We start from the raw sequence: 24675 nt of genomic DNA, 5'->3' as shown, positions 1-24675 counted from the left end.
ATTCTAATTCTGTCATCCTCAGTGCATTTGAGGGCCAAGATTTTCCGTGTCAAAGAAAGAATAGAGAGCTATTATATAGAAGAGTTTAAAGGGGAAAAAATCCCTTAGTCCTGAATTTGAATCTGAAATATCACTATGCATTCATAAGATATTTTATCTTTAAGTAGGTGGCATGGTTCCTACCTCTACTCATTCTAATGAGTGTTTAAAAAATAGAATAGTGGAAAATGTGGTTAATTAGTGTGTTAATATATTCCACAGCTGTATATTCTTGTATATTGTGCTTGAAACAAGGAAAGCGGTTGTCCCTTCATTAGACATTTCTGGGCTCAGACAACTCAGTGCTGCACACTGTGATGGCTCCAAAGAGGATGAATCAGGCAAGGACCTTGCCCAGAAGAAATTTAGAGTAGTCCCATAATAGAATAGAGTTCTCAGTGGTTCAAAAGGAGTGTTTTCAGCCTCAAGAATTGGCGTAGGCAGCTCTCAAGTGGCCACTCCTGTAAGGCCAGGCCTAGGTCACAGGCTTCATTCTGGGGGTGGCCACTTGCTTGGTGGGTCCACTTAGGGTATTTGAATCCTAACTGCAGTTGGATCTCCCTAGTTTGAGATAACTCTTTTTTTTAATGTTTATTTATTTAATTTGAGAGAGAGCACGCACTCTAGCAGGGAGAGGGGCAGAGAGAGAAGAAAGAGAGCGCTGTTAGCGCAGAGCCCAATGCAAGACTCAATCCCACAAACGGGGAGATCATGACCTGAGCTGAAACCAAGAGTTTCAGCTCACTTAACTGACTGAGACACCCAGGCACCCCTCAGATAACTCTTTTTAATACTATCTAAAGAAATTATTTTAGTTTGGAGCTTTATAAAGGCAAAGCATAATTTAAGAATGACAGTTTTTATAAACTATATACTATTTATTAAATGCTTAACGCAAATCAAATATATTTTGAGGCTCTAGTTTTAACATTCTTTTCTCCCTTCCCTAAGGAACTGGTATTAAATACTCCAGTTCTGTGTGTTCTGATTCAGTTTCAATAATCTTCTTTGCTAAAACAAATTCTATATCATTTGCTAACCACCCTCTGTTTTGTGAGGATCTGTCACATTTCCACACTTATCCACATCAGGCAACCCCTTTCTTACATGAAGGTTGAAACAGTAATTGATGAAACTTCCTGCAGCTCTATGATGTGACTCTGGTATTTGCTGTGCCTACTTGGCATAGAATTTTGCCCTGCAGGACCATATAACTAAAGGAGTATATAACTATGTATCATTTATTAAATGCTTAATGCAACCAAAGGAATTTGGTAAGTTATATGTACTGGGGCTCTGGTTGTAAAATGCCCATGGAAGTTGTTTTTAAATGTCTGCGGTCTTCACACAGGTGTAAGACAGTGGATTTTGGTGAACAGTATTTTCCGAAAAGTCTTAACTACTGCAAACTGCATAAGAATATAAACTATGTAATTCCTAAGTTATATTATCATACCCTCTTAGGCTACAACCACCTGGGGCTTTTCTAATTAATTATTTCATAGTGTATAGGTACCAATCTTAATGTCTGAGTTTTACTAGTGTTTTATTACTCCTTTTAATATGGAAATATGTTACTGTACTGATTGCCAAAATATCCAGTTTTGTGATGCCTTTTCTCTCCTCACTTTTCAGAGGCAACATTTTCAGTGAGAAGACTTACTGACACAAGATTCACTCATGTAGTCACAATCATTTGGGGCACAAAGCCTTTATCTAAGCCAGCCACAGTGTACTTTTGACAGAATGGACAATAAGATTTTAATGTCTTCTCAGAAGATACTTTTAAAATCTGGGGCTTTCTGTTTGATGTTAAAAAGTGCTTCTGGTCATTTGAGTTTTAAATTACAGGGAAAGCCTCCTGGGCAGACCACCCAGGCTGTGTTCAAAGAAGTGATCTTTCTAAGACAGGTGCTTTTCAAATAGGAGTTGTCTTTCAAACAAGTTTTACTGAGAGGACAAGTTTTTCCTGACCCTGAGATTTTTGGTACCCTCACCCCCCGCTTTTTTTCTTATCAGAAAGTAGTTTCTTTGTGGAAGTTTCTTGGGGGAGTTTTGTGAGCATAAGATTATATAGATGCACATTCCACACTTACCAGTAAATGCTTTTTCTTTAAAGCACAGAGAACATTAGGACAAAATCTTATACTTTGTGTTTTTTATGGGTATGTTTATTGATGCCTTATGATATTCCATAAGTGATTTTAGACAAGTTGTAGGGATTTGATTGAATGAAACAGAAAAATTGAAATTAAAAATCAAGGTTATAGGGGTGCCTGGGTGGCTCAGTTGGTTGGGTGTCGGACTTCAGCTCAGGTTCATGGGCTGACAGCTCAGAGCCTGGAGCCTGCTTGGATTCTGTGTGTGTGTCTCTCTCTCTGCCCCTCCCACTCTCTCTTTCTCTCAAAAATGAATAAGCATTAACAAATTTTTTTAAAAATCAAGATGATAAAAATTATAGATCAAAACAAAAAGGAAAAATAGCATACAATTATAAAGCTATAAGGTTCTACATTTTTAAGTCCTTAAGGATCTACAATTGTATATATTAATCCTACTATAAAACTACAATACACACAAAACCATGTAATATGGCACAATGAATGCTTAACAAAATCATCAGTTAGAGTAGGAAACCAGGGAATATATCCTGTATACAGTTATGATAAAGATACCATTTCAAACCAGTAGAGCAAAAGTAGTTTATTCAATAACCTTTTGGGGGTAGGGGGGATAAATGTAGGTTTCTGGCTCACACCACATGTCAAAATAAATTCTAAAGCGAATTGATAGTGAATTTATAAAACCATAAAATTACCACACACAATGATCATTCAAGAAAAAATAAAAACAAATGGCTGGATACAACTGTATAGTTACCTCATCTCATAGCGAAAAAGAACTTTTTAAACAATGAAAGGAAGGGAAGAAAAAATAAAACCACAAAGAAAATAATTGTTAGACTACATATGATTGTTTAGCTTCGATACATAAAATAATAATACTGTGAAAATAACATGAACAAAATGAAAGGTAGTAGATAAACTGAAAAAAGCATTAACAACATGTATTAACCCTTTGCCATAATGAGAGAATCCTTATAAATCACTAAGAAAAAGATGAAAACCTTTTTTATGTTTTTCATCAATAAAGACATCACCTTATTGATGAAAAACAATAAAAATTTTTAAAATAGAGAATAAGAATAATTAACAAAAAGATGAGTAGACATGGCAACTTCATTTTGAAAAACTTCAATAACCCCTACCTTATCTCACAATCAATTTTAGATCATGGACTTAAGTGTAAAATCTATGAAACTACCAAAAGTGAATTTAAAAGAATATTTTTATAATCTTGAAGTGGAAAGGTTCTTTTAAGTCTGACACAAAACTCAGATGCACTAAAAAAGTTTGACAGATTTTATCAAACAGAAATGAAAACATTCCTTGAAGTCTTGCCATTTGCAACTACGTGGATGGAACTAGAGGGTATTATGCTAAGTGAAATTAGTCAGAGAGAGACAAATATCCTATGACTTCATTCATATGAGGACTTTGTAAGACACAGAACAGATAAACATAAGGGAAGGGAAGCAAAAATAATATAAAAACAGGGAGGGGAACAAAACATAAGAGACTCTTAAATATGGAGAACAAACAGAGGGTTACTGGAGGGGTTGTGGGAGGGGGGATGGGCTAAATGGGTAAGGGGCATTAAGGAATCTACTCCTGAAATCATTGTTGCACTATGTGCTAACTAATTTGGATGTAAATTTAAAAAATAAAAAAAATGAAATGAAAACATTCTTTTGACAAAAATAAGTTTAGATAAACTGAAATATTTATTTGCAACATACAGTGATCAAAGGTTAGCATCTTTATTATTGGTAAAGAGCCTTATAAATCAATAAGAAAAAGACAGCCCTCCCCCATAGAAAAATGGGTATAAAGTATACAGTGATAATTCAAGAAAATGTAAATATGTATGGCCAATAAGAACATGAAAAGGTCTTAAAACACACTAGTAATAAAAGAAATGCAATCTTTAAAAATACTATATGTAGCTGCCAAATTGGTAAAGATTTTTTTAATGAAATTTTCCAGGTTTTGGTAAAAGCATGAAGAAACTCTTTTTCTAAGAGTATAAATCCGTTTTTTTAAAACTCAGATTTTTTTTTTTCTGGAGGACAATTTGAATTTGGCAGTGTCTATCAAAAATCTTAAAAATGTTCATATCTTTTTATCTAATTTATCATTACTGGAAATTTATCACAAGGTGATACGATGTTTTCAGTACAGCTATTATGAGTATGAGTTGTGCCATTGAGCACATCCTGTGTTTGCTAAGTTCCCAAGCATATTAAGCGGCCCTACCACTATAGAACTTGGGAATTGCTTCCCAATTTTTATGTCTAGGATGTAGGCATGAGACCTAAGCTTTGCAACCCAGTATACCTATTCCAGATATCCACTCTGAAGCTGACGAAGCAAGGAGATCCCAAATTCTGTCCTTTTGACAGTTGGAAACAGCTGCATGTAGCATGCAAAGTCACAGTGTAAGTTCAAGCTGTGCCATATGGTGCCCACTGGTTTTTTTCATCAGATCAGTTTGGTTGTGTGTGATTTGGGTATTGGTCCTGGCAGTGTAACTTCTGTGCCTGTGTTTTCTAAATCCCATCATATACTCAATAGCCTATCAATTAATTTCCTTTCTGTTTAAGTCAATCAGGACTTTCTTCTTGTGTCTTGTAACTAACTAAAAGGTCTGACTGTTAAAACAGCATTATTTATAACATCAAAAATTAAACACAAAAATGGTAAGGGAGTGGTTGAAATAAATATTATATCCATAGTATAACACTCTTAATCCTTTTTAAAATCATGCAGTATTTCTCAGTGTAATTATTTTAATCAGAGAAGGAACTTAAGACATTAGAGGCTTACAAAATTGTTGGAAACTATTGTAGACCTCTGGATTGACTGCAAAACAATATGGTAGACTACCTAAAATTGTTTAGTTTCAATACATAAAATAATACTGTGAAAATAATATGAGCAAAATGAAAGGCAGTAGATAAATTGGAAAAAGCATGGGTTTTTTTTTCCAGATTAACTCCAAAACAATACCAAACATATCCACTGGGGGCACTGCTCCCTCTGAAGCCAACACACAAATTGGGAAGGAAATAAGGATGCCATGCACAACTGTCTCTCACACCAGGGAAACTGCAGAATGGGTACAGATCAGAGATTAGGAAATCAGATAAATTAGCATAATCCCACTGGTTCTTGACACCCAGAAGCTGGAAGATTGAACCTGGAATGCTGCTGCAGGAAAGCCTCACATTTCCAAGTCTTGCTTAATAGCAACAAGAGCCAAAGAAAGATGACCTTGACTCAGTTCAGCCTCCAAATCCCATGTGGTAATAGTTGTGTAGAGGGAAAAAAACTCTTCAGTATGTATAGATTATGTCTAGAAGGATATGTAAACTAGTAACCATGGTGATTTCTAAGGTGGGAAATTGAGTGGCTGAGGAACAGAAGTAAGAGGGCAATACTTTTGACTACTTACCTTTTTTTGTGCATGTTGCACCATGGTTGTCATTCCTAGTCAAAAAGTTACAAGGTAAATTTTAATTTATCAAAGCTCAGTAGTTTTTATGCACCCCATGGGAACACACCTTAAGTTCTCTGAAGAACCATTCAAGGCTCTGAAGGAGGGAACATAGTAGGACTCTGGGTTCCTCACTTCTGCTTCCGTCAGAACAACTCTGGTTTTATCAGTTCTGTGGTTTAAGTATCTAAATAAGATTGTGTAAGCTTTGAATCTTCTGAGTAAGAAAGCATTCTGCTGCTTTTATAAAAAACTGAAGACCATTATTACAGGAGAATATTAAATGTCATGGAGAAATATTCATTATGTATTTCTTAAATAAATGTGCATTTATAATATTGGAAAAAAGGGTGGGGTGCCTAGTGGCTCAGTCCATTGAGCATTTGGCTCTTGACTTCAGTTCAGGTCATGATCTCATGGTTTGTGGATTTGAGCCCCATGTCAGACTCTGTGCTGGCAGTGCAAAGCCTGCTTGGGATTCTCTCTACTCCCTCTCTCTCTGCCCCTCCCCCACTCATGCTGGCTCCCCTCTCAAAAACACATAAATAAACTTAAAAAAAAAAAAAAGAACAAAAGACCAGAAGTACAAATGCCAAATTATTGCTTGATAGCTTTTTGCTGTTTCTTTGTCCTTGTCTTTCCCAAATTTATTACAATTATTTTTAAAATTATTTTATTTATTTATTTATTTATTTATTTATTTATTTATTTATTTATTTTGTGTTTTTTGGTGCCGAAACCCGGGAACGAATTAAAAATTATTTTTATAGGGGGTGCCTAACTGGCTCAGTAACTCTAGATCTCAGGGTTGTGAGTTCAAGCCCCACGCTGGGTGTGGGGGCTATTTTAATAAAACAAATAAAAAATATTTTTAAATGTTTGTATGATTTCATTTTTTAATATAATTTATTGTCAAATTGGCTTACATACAACACTCAGTGCTCATCCCAACAAGTGCCCTTCTCAGTGCCCATCACCCATATTCCCTTTCCCCAACCCACCCCATCCACCCTCAGTTTGTTCTCTGTATTTAAGAATCTCTTGTGGTTTGCCTCCCTCCCTCTCTGTTTGTAATTATTTTTTTCCCCTTCCCTTCCCCGATGGTCTTCTGTTAAGTTTCTCAGGATCCACATATGAATGAAAACATATGATATCTCTTCTTCTCTGACTGACTTATTTCACTCGAATAATACCTACCAGTTCCATCCACGTTGCTGCAAATGGGATGATTTCATTCTTTCTCGTTGCCAAGTAATATTCCATTGTATATATAAACCACAACTTCTTTATCCATTCATCAGTTGATGGACATTTAGGCTCTTTCCATAATTTGGCTATTGTTGAAAGTGCTGCTATAAACATTGGGGTAAAAGTGCCCCTATGCATCAGCACTTCTATATCCCTTGGGTAGATTCCTAGCAGTGCTATTGCTGGGTCATAGGGTAGATCTATTTTTAATTTTTTGAGGAAGCTCCACACTGTTTTCCAGAGCGGCTGCACCAGTTTGCATTCCCACCAACAGCACAAGAGGGTTCCCCGTTTCTCCACATCCTCGCCAGCATCTGTAGTCGCCTGAGTTGTTCATTTTAGCCACTCTGACCGGCATGAGGTGGTACCTCAGTGTGGTTTTGATTTGTATTTCCCTGATGAGGAGTGGTGTTGAGCATCTTTTCATGTGTCTGTTGGCCATGTGGATGTCTTCTTTAGAAAAGTGTCTATTCATGTCTTCTTCCCATTTCTTCACTGGATTATTTGTTTTTTGGGTGTGGAGTTTGATGAGTTCTTTATAGATTTTGGATACTAGCCCTTGGTCTGATAGGTCATTTGCAAATGTATTTTCCCATTCCATTGGTTGCCTTTTAGTTTTGTTGATGGTTTCCTTTGCAGTACAGAAGATTTTTATCTTCATGAGGTCCCAATAGTTCATTTTTGCTTTTGTTTCCCTGGCCTTCGGAGATGTGTCGAGTAAGGAGTTGCTATGGCTGAGCTCAAAGAGGTTGTTGCCTGTTTTCTCCTCTAGGGTTCTGATGATTTCTTGTCTCACATTCAGGTCCTTCATCCATTCTGAGTTTATTTTTGTGTATGGTATAAGAAAGTGGTCTAGTTTCATTCTTCTTCATGTTGCTGTCTAGTTCTCCCAGCACCATTTGCTAACAAGACTGCCTTTTTTTCCATTGGATATTCTTTCCTGCTTTGTCAAAGATGAGGTGGCCATACATTTGTGGGTCCAATTCTGGGTTCTCTATTCTATTCCATTGGTCTATGTGTCCGTTTTTGTGGCAATACCACACTGTCTTGATAATTACAGCTTTGGAGTAGAGGCTAAAGTCTAGGTCACAAAAAGCCTTCAGTAAATATAAAAGAATTGAGATCATACCATGCACACTTTCAGATCACAATGCTATGAAACTTGAAATCAACCACAGGAAAAGTTTTGGAAAACTTCCAAACGCGTGGAGGTTAAAGAACATCTTACTAAAGAATGAATGGGTCAACCAGGCAATTAAAGAAGAAATTTAAAAATATATGGAAACAAATGAAAATGAAAACAACAACAATCCAAACCCTTTGAGATACAGCAAAGGCAGTCCTAAGAGGAAAATACATTGCAATCCAGGCCCATCTCAAGAAACAAGAAAAATCCCAAATACAAAAACTAATGGTATACCTAAAGGAACTAGAAGCAGAATAACAAAGAAACCCCAATCCCAGCAGAAGAAGAGAAATAATAAAGATCAGAGCAGAAATAAACCATGTAGAATCAAAAAAACAAATACAAAAACAAAAACAAAAAAAAACAAACAAACAGGAGAACAGATCAGTGAAACCAGTTGGTTTTTTGAAAAAATAAACAAAATTGATAAACCCCCTAGCCAGACTTCTCAAAAAGAAAAGAGAGAGGACCCAAATAGATAAAAATCATGAATGAAAATGGATTTATCACAACCAGTTCCTCAGAAGTACAAACAATTATCATAGAATACTATGAAAAACTATATGCTTACAAACTGGACAACCTGGAAGAAATGGACAAATTCCTAAACACCCACACACTACCAAAACTCAAATGGGAAGAAATAGAAAATATGAACAGACCCATAACTAGTGAAAAAATTGAATCAGTTATCAAAAATCTCCCAACAAATAAGAGTCCAGGACCAGATGGCTTCCCTGAGGAATTCTACCAGACATTTAAAGCAGAGTTAATACCTATTCTTCTCAAGCTATTCCAAAAAATAGAAAGGGAAGGAAAACTTCCAGACTCATTCTATGAAGCTGGCATTACCCTGATTCCCAAACCAGACAGAGACCCCACTAAAAAGGAGAATTACAGGCCAATATCCCTGATGAACATGGATGCAAAAATTCTCAACAAGATACTAGCAAATCAAATTCAACAGCATATAAAAAGAAATTATTCACCATGATCAAGTATTCGTTCCTGGACTGCAGGGGTGGTTCAATATTCACAAATCAGTCAATGTGGTACATCACATTAATAAAAGAAAAGATAAGAACCATATGATCTTGTCAATCAATGCAGAAAAAAGCATTTGACAAAATTCAGCATCCTTTCTTAATGAAACCCCTCGAGGAAGTCGGGATAGAAGGAACATACTTAAACATCACAAAAGCTATATATGAAAGGCCCACAGCTAATGTCATCCTCAATGGGGAATAACTGAGAGCTTTCCCCCTGAGATTAGGAACACGACAGGGATGTCCACTCTCACCACTGTTGTTTAACATAGTGTTGGAAGTCCTAGCCTCAGCAATCAGACAACAAAATGAAATAAAAGGCATCAAAATTGATAAAGAAGAAGTCAAATTTTCACTTTTTGCAGATGACCTGATACTCTCTACATGGAAAACCCGAAAGACTCCACCAAAAGACTGCTAGAACTGATACATGAATTCAGCAAAGTCTCAGGATACAAAATCTATGTACAGAAGTTGGTTGCATTTTTATACACCAATAATGAAGCAACAGAAAAAAAAATAAACTGATCCCATTTAAAATTGCACCAAGAACCATAAAATACCTAGGAATAAACCTAACCAAGCATGTAAAATATCTGTATGCTGAAAATTATGGAAACCTTATGAAGGAAATTGAAGAAGACACAAAGAAATGGAAGAACATTCCATGCTCATGGATTGGAAGAATAAATGTTGTTAAAATGTCAATACTACCCAAAGCAATCTACACATTCAATGCAATCCCAATCAAAGTTGCACCGGCATTCTTCTCAAAGCTAGAACAATCCTAAAATTTGTATGGAACCACAAAAGACCCTGAATACCCATAGTTAATACTGAAGAAGAAAACCAAAGCAGGAGGCATCACAGTCCCAAATAAAAATTATTTTTACAATTATAAGGACAAGTTATTTTTTAAGTAAAAAGAAAACGACTATTTTGCAAAATCCAGATATTTCATCTGGTAAATGAAATGCTAATTTGCATTTGTGAAGGACTCCCTAAGTAGAGACTCCAAACAATGTATTATAAATGGGTTTCATATGGACCAACATTTTTCTGTACAACCTCAGGGATTTAATGAGGCTGGACAGAGGTGAGCCTCCTCCTGGCACCCTGCAGTCTAGAGTCCTTTCATGGTTCATGCCAGTGTACTGTGAAGACATTTGGGAAACAATGTGCTTCGTGATTCTGGAAATAATAGCTTTTATAGATGTTTAATTTGAGTCAATTTTTTAACATTTCATTTGTGCCTTATTCATAACAAGAATAATAAGATTAATGATCCTAATAAAGCCTATCACTTATTTTTAACCTTCCGCCAGGCACTTTCCTAAGTACTTTACATCTATTATCTCACTTAATCCTCATAACACTCATGTGGAGTCTAGGTATTATTATCCTGGTTTTATAGGTGAGAAAATGGATGCTAAGATGTACACATATTTTTAGGAAACTATAATTATATAAAGCAAAGTCCAACTATATCAGATAATGGATAATTACAACAGGGGCTCTCTTCAGCATTTCTCTCCCATATGAGACAGAGAGCTTGACTGTTTTGTTCACCTAACTGTGCCTGAAAGATCATAGGAACTTAGATATTTGTTAAATGAACACTCACATGGCGGTTCTTTGACCAGTGGTTCTCAACTTCGGGTGCACATCACAATTGCTCCATAGAGCTTTTGAAACATGCAAATGTCTAGAACTCACCCAACTAGCATCTCCAAGGGAGGAACTCAGGCAGGTATTTATTTTTAAAGATGTGCAGGTGATTCCAGTCCTCAAACTATTGAGCCCCTATTCCAGAGCAGCGGGGACTTGCAAGTACATCTGAATCACTGGCAGAATTGGTTAAAGCACGGATTGCAGGAGTCTATCCCCAGAGTTTCTATTTAGTAGGTCTGGGGTGGGGGCCTGAGAATTTGCATTTCTAGTAAGCTCCCAGGTGATATTGATGCTTCTGGTCCTGTAGGATTATTGTCCTACAGGGTTGGTTGTAAGGGACTAAATCAAAACATTTATATGTAGAATTTAAGCAGGAGATTTAGTCAGGCCAGAACCCACATTGATCACTCAGGCAATGCAGGTTTTAAACACAATCTTCAGAGCACCCGAAGAGTACCCACTGAGTTTGTGGCTCCAAACATTTCTTTGAACAGTGGCACATGAATTTGTTTTATTCCCTAAGAGGAATACATTTCCTCTTAATGTTAACTGATCCTAAGATCAGTTTGACCTGAGACTACTGTGCGGAGCCCATGCCCACACAGGCGCCAAGCAGGCGTGGTGCTCACTCCCCAGAACCCCGCCGCTCTTGTCTCAGAGGGAAAGCCTGTAGTTTCTCCTCATGTGTTCTCCCTTCTTCATTCATCTGCCTTTATCTAGGACCAGGAGGTTTGGGAACAGGAGCTTTGACCCTTCTATTTCTGGACTTTATTCAAAAATGTCTATGTCCCAAAGTTCCTGGGTGATAGATATCTAATTTTAGATTATTAGGACATTATCAGATAGACTAGTAAACACATTTCCATTATCTGCTATACAACTAAGAAATTAGTAAGAGGTAAGTATTAGATAAATTACTTTGGATAAATTATAAGCTTTTGTATCTAGCTGATGGGCCTTGTACCTGATATTTTGCTTTTTTTTTCAGGGTGATTTCCATCCTGTGCCTGTTGCCTTTGCACGATTCATTTTATGTATTTTAAATTGTTTAGAGAAGAGCTGCTCAAGTTTTATAAATGGTGTTTCTCTCCTATTAGGTCTCTCTGCAATGCAATCAATGTTTACAACCTCACCTGCAGTGACTGCTCAGAAAATTGCACCGATGTTCTGTTTAGTAACAAGATTACCTTCTTAATGGACCTCCTGATACACCAGTTGACGGTATGTAATATTAGCATTCTGAGTTAGAAGCATTTAAGGTTTGGGAAATAGTCCCTGTGGAGAAAATGAAAAGAATTCAGCTTATTTACCCTCCAGATGAAAAAGTGAAGATGACGGAGAGAGTATGGAGACTAGCAAAGAAACCTCTTAATTTGAAAATCTCATATTGGATTCTCGTCTAAGTTCCAATATTTAATGGATAATATATTTATAACACTTGCCAACTTCACAAATTTACATGGTTAAACTGAGGCCTTAGAATCAGTTGGACTCAAAGCCAAACCTTTGAGCCCACAGGAAGGAGGGCTGTAGAAAGGAAGAAAGCTTGGGAAAGCCTTGAAACCTCTCTTGCCAACTCAGTTAAAAGGGTCAGTTTAAAAAGGACTTTTTGATGGCCCTTGATATATACTTTTTTGAATCAAGAAACTCCTCTGTCAAAAAAGAATAAACCTGTTACTCTTTTGACGTGAGAACAAGCAACCAATTGTTGTTCACAGATGTTGAAAGAGGTAGTAAGCTCAGTATAATATCCAAAGGTTTAGGTCTGTCAACTGCAGCCTCCAGAATACAGCCCTGGGGCCAGAAGTTTCCTGGTGAAGTTTCTGAGCCCCTGAGGTATTGGCACAAAATCTCTCTCAAGCTGCAAGTTTACAACACAGGAGATTTATTTTTTAAAACAGATTTACTTTTACTCAGCACATAGTTCTAATTCTTCTTCCTAAACTACATGCCTTTTGCACTATCCCCTCCTCAGTCTGGTTAATTTCTGTACATTCTTCAGACCTTAACTGAAACATAATGGCACCTTCCTCATGAAATCTTCCCCAACCTGACTCTCCCCAAGTACAGGTTAGGAATTTTTTTTATGTGCTCCTAGGCAGTACATCTTTCATAGAACTGATCACATTGAATTGTAGTTAACTATGTGTCCATTTCCCCATTAGCCATAGAATCAACAAGGATAGGAGGCAACTTATCACCCTCTCCAGGATCCTAACACAATCTACACTTAGTAGATTTAGTACATCATTGGTGAATATATGAGTGAACAAGTGAATCCCCACATCTCAAGCTAAGAATCAGAAAGGGAATGATGAGGCCCTTACAGGCAGGCATACTGACAATGAGAAGGGACAACAGTGAGAGAGAACAAAGGCACAGACCTAGAACTGTTTACACAGTACTGCAATGGCTATTTATAGTGATGACTAAGGGTCGTCATCACTTGAAGGGTAAATTATATTTGGTATTATCTATAAAAGAAGGCATTAAAATATGGGTAAGACATTTTAGCCCAAAATCCTACTCAAAATAGTTGAAAGGCAGGGACAAGGAGAAAAGACTTAGCGTTTGTTATATGGCCTCATATTCTAGACATTTTAATATATATCACCTCATTTAGTTTATCTAAACTTAAAGTTAGTATTATTATCCCATTTTTACCAGTATGGAAACTTGAGTCCGAGAGTTTGGCTTGCCCAAGACAACATAGAAAGTCATGGAGCCAAGAGTCAAATGTAGGTCTCTCAAACCCAAATTGAGGGACATTCCACACAGTGACTAACTGCTACTTTTCAAAAGTGTCAATGTCATGAATGACAAGGGAAGAGAGAAGAACTATCACAGATTGGAGGAGGCTAAGAAGATCTGACAAGTAACTGAAATGTGGGATCCTAGACAGAAAAAGGACATTAGTGGTAAAACTGGGAAATTCAAATAAAGTCTATAGAATAGTTAATTTTATTGACTCAATGTTAATTTCCTGCTTTCAATAATTATAGTATGATTTTGTAAGATGTTAGCAATAGGGGATACAGGGTGAAGAGAACTCACTATTTTTGAAACATATATGTTAGTTTAAAATTAATTTAAAATAAGTTAAAAAAAGTTTATAAAACGGGGCACCTGGGTGGCTCAGTCAGTTGAATATCTGACTTGATCTCAGCTCAGGTCTTGATCTCAGGGTCATGAGTTTGGGCCTCTCATTGGGGTCCATGCTGGGTGTGGAGCCTACTTAAAACAAAACAAAACAAAACAAAACAAAATAAAACAAAAAAACATGCTTCCCCGCTGTTCCATGTTGTATCATCTGGAAGAATGTATTCTGTGGAACTTCTTCTATGTTGGTAATGGAAGAAAAGACATTAATATGTACTTTGAACAGAACAAATAACAACAGAGATGGCCTTTGAAATGTGAAGGGATGGATAAGATTTACAGACAGGATCTTCCATCTTAGCTCTTCAGTCCTTTCTATTCTTACTGAAAAATATCATATGCAGTAGTTTATTATTCTCACACTAAATAAAGTGCCTACTATTTCCACTTACAGAGAAGCACAGAATATAATCTGCACCATCCAGGAAATCCCAGTTTAGGAGTAGGAACAGATAGATAGATTGCATATAGTAAACGGTGTGATGGCAGCATATACAGACTACAGTGGAGCACAGGAATGTGTTTTATAGCCTAGGACATCACAAAGGAGGGACATTTGAGCTAGACCTTAGCTCCTCATTTACTAAGTGCCTACCGTGTGCCAGGAGCTTGTAAGTAGCTTGATCCTCTCCTTCTTCCTTGAATAATATACCCATGAAAGACTTCATGGTTTCTTGACACTCAGAAAAGCTTTTAATCTCCTGACCAGTGGATTTCACCACGTTCTGTGTTTAGTTTTCTCAGTTCAGGACTGTAGTCCTGGGACATTTATTTGCCAAATACATTTTATTCCTCCTTTCCTTATACGTGGCACTTCCTGGTTTTTACAGATCTTTTAGGCTGCTTTCAATTCTAATACAGCTGTGACTGAGTTTGTGACAGTTGGCAGAGGAGATTGTGTTTCCTAATTTGGGGAGAAAAGGGATGGAGATGGTTAGGGATGGTGACTTTGCATTTCTTGAAATCACTTGAATATGTTTCCATTTTTCTTGATAACTGGTTTTGATAACCATGTAACTGAAATATGGACCACTAACTTGCAGTACCTATTAAGTAATGGAGAGAAAATAGTCATCAACACATTTTACAGAAGGATGAGAAAGAAGCTAATTAAGTGAAGTCTGGTGAGATATATAAGACACCTAATAATGAGGCACTTCAACCTTCTTGAGCAAACTGAGATGGTTTAGAAGAAAAAAAAATTTTTTTGGTCTAGCTGCTTGAAATTTGTTTTAGCACTCTTATATTTTGTTTGAACTATGTGCAAAGCACTGTACAGATGCCAGGGTTACAGAGAACATTGGACACAGTTCTTTCACTCTAGAAGCCTACAGTTAAGGAAGAACTTGCACACATAAATACTAAAGAAAAGCTGTGAGAAGTTTGTAATGTAATGAGAGCTACAGAGTATCCTAAGCAATCTAGAAGAGTACCTGACACATAAGTGGTGCTCCTCAAATATCTGATGAGTGAATGAGTGAATTCTAACTTGGAACATTAAAGAGGTTTAGGGAAGAAATTGGACTTCACTGTGCCTTGAGGAAGGGTGGAAATTCCTTTCTAGGTTGGGATTTTTACAGAAGATAAATTAGCACAAGTAGCACGGTAAAGTATACCTTGCAACAGAGATTCTAAGTAGGATTTTTGGGATAAGCTCTTTGGAAGTTTATTTGGAGCCCTGTGAAAACAATACATTTAGATAGACATGATTTAGGTTGAAAGCTAGCAAAAATGTATTATATTCCAAGAAGCATGAAAGTTTTAAAATATGTTAAAGCAGATTACTGTCATTCCAGAAGCATGGTTCAACATCTCTGTGCTTAAATTTTCCCAGTGCACAGAACAGTGGGTCTCTAGCTTCAAAATATCTCCTTGAAGAGACCAAATATGCACATTGGAAGGCAATGAAAAGGCCAGTGAAAAGAGCAAGATGGCAGAACAGGAAGTCCCAGCCCTCCTTCCCCCACAGAGGCACCAACATAATAGTATATGGACCAAAATGCCATTGTGAGAATTCCAGAAGACAGTTAAGTTGTTGAAATACCCCCAGGCAGTCTCAAAGCCAAGAACAGCCACATTGAAATGAATAAGAAGAATGGTTTTACTTTACTTGTGTTTACCCCCTCCCTAAGCCAGCAACGCTCAGCACTGGCAGACAATATCCCAGTTCATGAGTTCTCTTCTAGGAGGGAGAGGGGAGTAGAGTGTAAGTCTGGCATTTTGGCTTTTTGGAGAGCTTCCCAAGGGTCTTGAACCTGTTTCACCTGACTCAGGGCACTGACAAGGAGCTGGCATATTTCAGATGCCTGGAAGCCCCTGAGAACATGAGAGAGCAGGGCAGCTTGCTACTGTAGAACCAGAGAACTTAACAATGTTGCAGACAGACACCAGAGGGAGCAAGAGATTATGATGTCCTGAAAAGAAACCAGCAAAACTCTCTACTTGAGAAATTATACACGCAGACCCAGAGAAGTCACATCACCCACCAAAAGGTTTCAGAAACCCCTAGGTTCTCTAACCAAGGTGGCTGGTGTCTTCCTCTCTACAAAGCCAAGATGTAAAGTCTAAAAGAGATGCCTTTTTTCCCCAAATGTACAGATTCCAACACAAAGGTATAAGATACACAAAGAAACAGTGAAACATGGCCTATACAAAAGAACAAGATAAATCTACAGAAACCAGTCTTAAAGAAACAGGTATATGAATTAACTGACAAAGAATTCAAAATAATTATCATAAAGGTGTTCAATGAGCTCAAGAAAATGATGCATGAACAAAATGAAAATAACAAAGAGATAGAAAATATTTTTTTTAAAAAGCAAGTTTTAGAGCTGAAGAAAACAATAATTGAACTGAAAAATTAGGTAGAGGAGTTCACAATCAGACTTGATGAAATAGAAGAAAGAATGAGTGAACTTAAAGACAAGTCATCTGAAATTATGCAGTCACAGGGATAAAAAGGAAAAATAATGAAAAATAGTGAAGAATGTCTAGGGGACACATGCAGTACCATCAGACAGACCAATATACACATTATGGTACTCCCAAAAGGAGGAGAGAGAATGGGGCAGAAAGCTGTTTTAAAGAATAATAGCTAAAAATTTTCCTGTCTGGGGAAGGAAATGGACATCCAGATTCAAGAAGTCCCACAGAATCCAACTATAATGAACCCAAAGAAATCCACACAGAGAAACATTATAATCAACTTGTCAAAAGTCAGAGACAAAGAGAATTTTGAAAGCGGTAAGAAGAAAGTGACTTGTCATGTACAAGGGAACCTTTATAAAATCAGTGATTTCTCACCAGAAACCCTGTAGGCCAGAAGGGATGGAAGGGTATATTCAAAAGAAGGAAAAAAAATGCCAGCCAAGAAAACTATACCCAGTCAAACTACCCTTAAGAAATGAAGAAATTAAAAACTTTCCCAGATAATCAAAACCTAAGAATTCATCACCACTAGCCCTGTCTTACAGAAATTAGAAAGTGAGGGGCACCAGGCTGGCTCAGTCAGTAGAGCATGTAACTCTTGATCTTGGGTTGTGAATTTGAGCCCCACGTTGGATGTAGAGGTTACTTAAAAATAAAATCTTTTAAAAAATTTTTAAAAAGAAATTGTAAGGTGAGTCCTTCAAGTAGGAGCAAAAAGATGCTAAATGGCAATACAAAAGCATATGAAAATACAGTTGATCCTTGAACAACATGGGTTTGAACTGCATGGGTCCACTTACATGTGGGTATTTTAAATAAATAAGTGTTAATAAATAAATAAATGTAGGTAGGTTAAACTCCCCAATAAAAATGCATACAGTGACTGAATGGATCAAAAAACAAGATCTAACTATATACTGTCTACTCAAATAGACTCAAGAGACTCACTTTAGATTTAAGGACACACATAAGATGAAGGTAAAAATTAAAAAAGATATTCAATACAATATAAGACTAAAGAGGCTTAAAGTGAAAAACTCTCAGATAAAGAAGGATAATTTTCTATAAGGCTAAAGAGACTTAAAGTGAAAAACTTAGAGGAGATAAAGAAGGACAGTTTTCAATTTTCTAAGAAGATACTGTAAGTACATAGGCACCCATCAGGGCACCCAAATACAGGAAGCAAACATTGAAAGAATTGAAGGGAGAAAAAGACAGCAACACAATAAAAGTAGGGGATTTCAATACCCCAATTTGAATAATGGATAAACATCCAGAAAGAAAACCAATTAGGGAACCAGATGGTTTAAACAACACTGCAGACCAAATGCATCTAACACACATATACCAAATACTCCACCCAACAGCAGCAAAATACACATTTTTCTCAAGCACACACGGGACATTCTCTGGTATAGATCACATATTAGTTCACAAACAAGTCAACAAATCTAAGAATAAGATATGCCTCATCTTTATCCATTCTTTCATCTGTCAATGGATAGTTGGGACTGCTTCCATAATTTGGCTATTGCAAATAATGCTGTAATAAACATGGGGTACATCTATCTTTTTTTATTAGTGTTTTCATATTCTCTGGGTAAATACCCAGTAGTGGAATTACTGGATCATATAGTAGTTCTATTTTTAATTTTTTGATAAACCTCCATACTGTTTTCCATAGTGGCTGTACCAATTTGCATTCCCACTGGCAGTGTACTAAGGTTCCTTTTTCTCCACATCCTTGCTAACATAATGTTTCTTGTGTTTTTGACGTTAGCCATTCTGACAGGTATGAGGTGATATCTCATTGTGGTTTTTATTTTCATTTCCCAGATGTTTAAGGATTTGGAGCATCTTTTCATGTGTCTTTTGTCTATCTGTCTTCTTTAGGGAAATGTCTGTTCACATTTTCTGCCCATTTTTTAATCGGATTATTTGTTTTTTGAGTATTGAGTTGTTGTTTGAGTGTTGAGTTCTTTATTTTGGATACTAACGCTTTATCCAGATATGTCATTTGCAAATATCTTTTTCCATTCAGTATGTTGTCTTATAGTTTGTTGATTGTTTCCCTTTCCATGCAGAAACTTTTGAATTTGATTAGTCCCAATAGTTTATTTTTGCTTTTGCTTTCCTTGCCTCAAGAGACAAATCTAGAAAGATGTTGCTACAACTGATGTCAAAGAAATTACTGCCTGTTTTCTTTGAGGATTTTTATGGTTTTAGGTCTCACATTTAAGTCTTTAAAACATTTTTAGTTTATTTTTGAGTATGGTGTAACAAAGTCGCCCAGTTTTATTCTTTTGCATGTAGCTGTCTAGTTTTCCTGGCACCATTTGTTGAAGAGACTCTCTTTTTCCCATTGCATATTCTTGCCTCCTTTGTCAAAGATTAATTGACCATATAGTTGTGGGTTTATTTCTGGGCTCTCTATTCTGTTCCATTGATCTATGTGTCTGCTTTTGTGCCAATTCCATAATGTTCTGATTACTATAGCTTGGTAGTATATCTGAAAATCTAGGATTGTGATACCTCCAGTTTTGTTCTTCTTTTTCAAGATTGCTTTAGCTATTTGGAGTTTTTTTGTGATTCCATACACATTTTAGGATTATTTGTCCTAGTTATGTGAAAAATGCTGTTGGTATTTTGATAGGGATTGCATTGAATCTGTAGATTGCTTTAGGTAGTAGGGACATTTTAACAATATTTGTTCTCTCAATCCATGAACATCTTTCCACTTGTTTTTGTCTTCAGTTTCTTTCATCATGTTTTATAGTTGTCGGAGTAGAGATCTTTCACCTCCTTGGTTAAGTTTATTTGACAATTTCTTAAAATAAAACAACACACAGTGAGATTTGCTGCATTGAATGACTCTTCCTTTCATGAATGATTTTTCTTTTACATGTGATGCAATTCAGTAGCATTTTACTCACAGTACTACTCCTGTCAAAAATGGAGTCAATCCTCTCAAATTTCGCCATTGCTTTCTCAACTAACCTTATGTAATATTCTTAATCTTTTTTTGTCATTTCGACAGTCTTTATAGTCCATCTCAAAAACCTCTTTCTTTGCTCATCCTTAAGAAGCAACACCTCATCCATTAAAGTTTTGTCACAAGATTGCAGAGTTCAGTCCCATCTTTAGGCTCTACTTCTAGTTTAGTTCTCTTGCTACTTCCACCACATCTGCAGTTACTTCCTCCACTGAAGTCTGAAACCTCTCAAACTCATCCATGAGAAACCAGCTTCTTCCAAACTCCTGTTAATGTTGATATTTTGACCTCTTCCCATGAATCACAAATGTTCTTAATGGCATCAAGAATGGTGAATCTTTGGGGTGCCTGGGTGGCTCAGTCAATTAAGTGTCTGACTTCAGCTCAGATCATGATCTCACACTTTGTGAGTTTGAGTCCCATGTCAGGCTCTGTGCTGACAGCATGGAACCTCAAGCCTGCTTTGGATTCTGTGTCTCCCTCTCTCTGTGTCCCTCCCCCCAACCTCACACTTTGTCTCTCTCTCTCTCTCTCTCTCAAAAAATAAATAAACATAAAAAAAATAAAAAGAATGGTGAATCTTTTCCGGAAGGTTTTCAATTTACTTTGTCAAGATCCATTTGTGGCAGCTACAGCCTTACAAGTGTATTTCTTAAGTAAGAAGACTTGAAATTGATAATGACTCCTCAATCAATGGACTACAGAATGGATGTTTGTTAGCAGGCATGAAAACAAACATTCATCTCATTGTACAGCATCATCAGAACTCTTGGGTGACCAGGTACTTTGTTAATAAGCAGTAATATTTGGAAAGAAATATTTTTTCTAAGTGGTAGAGGTTTACAGTAGACTTAAAGTATTCAGTAAACCAGGTCATAAACAGATGTGCTGTCATCTAGGCTTTGTTTAGAGAGCAGATGCACAGTAGATTTCGCATAATTCTTAAGGGCCCTAGGATATTCAGAATGGTAAATACACATTGGCTTCAACATAAAGTTACCAGCTGCATTAGCCCTAACAAGAGAGTCAGCCTGCACTTTGAAGCTTTGAAGCCAGGCATGGACTACTCTCTAGCTATGAATGTACGAGATGGCATCTTCTAATATAAGGCAGCTTTATTTACACTGAGAAAATCTGCTGTTTAGCATCTCCACCTTCATTAATTATTCTAGCTAGATTTTCTGGGTAACTTACTGCAGCTTCTGTATCAACACCTGCTCTTCATCTTGCCCTTTGATATTATGGAGAAGGTTTCTTTCCTTAAACCTCATGAACCAATCTCTGCTAGATTCAAAGTTTCTTCTAAACTTTCCTCCCCTCTTGATCTTCATATAGAATTGAAAGGAGTTATGGCCTTGCTCTGGATTAGGTTTTAGCTCAAGGGGATATTGTGGCTAGTTTGATCTTCTATCCAAACAACTAAAACTTTCTCTATATCTGCAGTAAGTCTTGTTCACTGGAGTAGCACTTTAATTTCCATCAAGAAAAAAAAATCCTTCAAGTACTTTTCCTTTGCATTCACATCTTGGCTAACTGGTGCAAGAGGCTTAGCTTTTGGTGTATCTTGGCTTTCGACATGCGTTCCTCACTGAGTTTAATCTTTTGTAGCTTTTGATTTAAAGTGGGAGACATGCCACTATTCTTGTCACTTGAACGATTAGAGGCCATTGTATTAATTGGCCTAACTTCAATATTGTGTATCAAGAATAGGGAGGCCCAAGGAAAGGGAGAGAGTTGGGGGAACAGCTGATAGATGGGGCAATCAGAACACACACAGCATTTATCAAGTTCACTGTCTTTACATGAGTGCAATTCATGGTGCCCCCAAACAATTACAATGGGGGTAACATCAAAGATCACTGATCACAGATCACCATAACAAATACAATAATGAAAAAGTTTGAAGTATTTCAAGAATTTCCAAATGTGACACAGAAACATGAAGTAAGCAAATGCTGTTGGAAAAATGGTGCTGATAGACTTGCTCGATGCAGTGTTGCCACAGACCTTCAATTTGTAAAACAATGCACTATCTGCGAAGCACAATTAAATGAGATATGCCTGCATTTGCACTCTCATGTTTAGTGTAGCATTATTCATAATAGCCAAGAGGTGGAAATAAATATCCATTGACAGATGAGTGGATAAAGAAAATATGTGTGTATGTATGTGTGTGTAAATATATATATTATATATGTATATTATGTATATGTATATATATTTTTTATATGTCTATATACACACATATATATATTCATCCACATAATACTATTCATCCGTAAAAAAGAAGATGGTCCCGTCTTATGCTACAACATGAGTGAACCTGAGGGCAGTATGCTAAGCAAAATAAGCCAGTCACAAGGAACAAATACTGCATGATTTCACTTATTTGAGATATCTGAAGTAGTCAAACTTGTAAAACAGAGAGTAGAATTGTGGTTGCCAGGAGCTGAGGTGAAGGGAAATGGGAAGTTGATGTTTAATGAGTATTGAGTTTCAGTCATGAGAGATGAAAAAGTTCTGGAGATCTGTTTTACAGCAAATTGTAAGTTTGTGCTTATAGTTAATTAGATTGTAATGTATACTTTAAAATTGTTAGAAGGTAAATTTATGTTACATGTTTTTTATCATCAGGAAAGACCAGTGAAAATATTACTGAGTGCTGGGAAAATAGATTAACAGACATTACTTTTGGAAATTGTAAATAGTCTGTATTACAGATGAGCAAATTGAAATGTGGCAAAGAGATCACACAGCTATTCAGTGATAGAAGATGACTTGGATCCTAGTCTCTTGAGCCCCTGTCCAGGGTTTCCCTTCCTATAACCTGAATTGATGTGTACTCACTTTATTGAATTGACAAATGAGACAAAACAACATTTTTGTGACTTTAATTTTATACATGTTTAATATTGGCATCTGGGTAGGATACACTGAAAAAGCATTTAATTAAAAGACTTTTATAATTTCTTGATGTTTCATTGCATTGTAAAAAGCATTAAATATTTTATTAGCATCTTTATTTTTAATTCATAGTGACCTGTTCTTTATTGAATATTTAAAGAATATGCTTATAAATTGTGTGTATATATTTTCTGGAGCCAAGGAGATTATTAATTAAAAAGTGATGTACAAACCTTAAATAATTGATATGATATAGTTGGATCAAATAGGCTGTTGGTGAGTACTTCAGAAGGTGACAGGAAAGTTCTGTATATAAACAAAATATAAATGCAACCCTACAACAAGGGGATTGTATTTTACTGAGTCATGTGCAAAGCCATGCTGGTGCCTGTTTGATTTTCATTATAGCAGCAAAGGCCTGGAACTAGCCATTAACCACATAGTTTTCTTTGTACTAAGGAGCCAGAACATGGACTCCACAGTTAATTATATGGGATTAGAAATCCTTCAACCCTCCACAGGTAATAGTACTCTTCCTGATGCCAATTGCAACCTGTTACCTCCTTTCACTATGTGGCACTTACTCAAGCTGTCAAGGACAACCTGCCCTTTTCATCAGTAATGTGAAGTCTGTTTGTGTCTTATAGGACACGTATTGATACAGAGAATGTCATATTGACACAGAGAATATCAGAAGCAGAAAGGAGGCCTTCATAGTATCTGGTCTAGTTCAGTCCTTTTTTTTATAAACAAGGGCAGTGGAACTCAGAAGAGGAAAGGGGTGAAAGATGTGTGGAGTGGAGTACTTGCCAGAAGTTTCACTGCCTGTTACCAGTAGGACTATGATTAAAATTCAGGTCTCCTAAATCCCAACCTAGATTCTTTCCACTCTGTTACTTGACATGCTGCTAATTTAAGTTTGGCAAGAACAGTTAAGTGATGTTATGACTGTTGTAGAAACTTTACCCTCAAAGCTGCATTCAGAATTGATCTAGTGAATTAAAAATAATGGGCCAAATTATAACTTTAATTGCCCTTCCACTGCATCCGTATGAAGTTCTATCATCACCATCATTATTACTATAACCTAAAATCACTAACTGACTGCTTGAGGGAAAAATTGACACATCCAGCATCATAGCAGAGATTTCATCACACCGTTTTCAAATGGCAGGTAAAGCAAACAATTATTAAATGTGTAAAAAGTTTGAATGAAACAATTAACACACTTGATTTAACACACATGGAACCTTATGTGCAGTATTGGAAATATACATTCTTTATAAGAACACATGGAAAATTTACAAGAAATGACTGTGCAGTAGGCCATAGAGCAAGTCTTAACAAATGTGAAAGAATCAGTTATCATATGAATGATCCAGTTCTGCTTTAGGTTTGAATGAATAAGCTCTTATCAAACTGACCCTCCTGTAGATAACAAGTATAAACTCTGGGTAAAGTATAAAAAAACAAATACCTAAAGATACTAGAGACCATTCAAAAGCTGACACATTCTGATTGGAATAGACACTTGGAAGAAGAGAATGGCATGGTGTGTGTGTCCTGGTTTATGGCTTTTTCCTCTGAGGGCAGGGCATAGATGGTACCACAGGCAATGACTAGAATTACCATAGAAAATCCACAGTCTTTCTGGCCTGAAGAACTAGAGGACAGATTTCAGGGTAAAAACAACTGCTAGAATGTGAGGATGAGGTTCAGAAAGGAGAGAGCCAGAAAGTGGGGTCCCCTTTCAGACAATTAAATAATGTCTGAATGATCCTTGTACCATACATGTGTGGGATAGACTCAACTAAAGACAAAAGAACTAGAGTGAGGTTTTGGGTTCTCCCCACAAATAGAGTTTTACAGTTTGTGTCTAACAAAGT

General features: G+C 36.6%; 1 protein-coding gene across 7 annotated transcripts in view; it reads left to right on the top strand.

Annotated features, from left to right (window-relative positions):
- Positions 1-24675, top strand: part of SCAPER (S-phase cyclin A associated protein in the ER) — a 549552-nt gene that overhangs the window by 393364 nt on the left and 131513 nt on the right. For all 7 annotated transcript variants that reach the window (XM_042988321.1, XM_042988320.1, XM_042988324.1 and 4 more), the window contains one exon: positions 11904-12027. In XM_042988321.1, the coding sequence (XP_042844255.1) occupies positions 11904-12027 (124 nt within the window). The remainder of the gene's footprint in view (positions 1-11903; positions 12028-24675) is intronic.

The sequence above is a fragment of the Panthera tigris genome, chromosome B3, assembly GCF_018350195.1.
Source record: "Panthera tigris isolate Pti1 chromosome B3, P.tigris_Pti1_mat1.1, whole genome shotgun sequence".
Lineage (NCBI taxonomy): Eukaryota > Metazoa > Chordata > Mammalia > Carnivora > Felidae > Panthera > Panthera tigris.
This window is presented reverse-complemented; position numbering and strand designations above follow the sequence as displayed.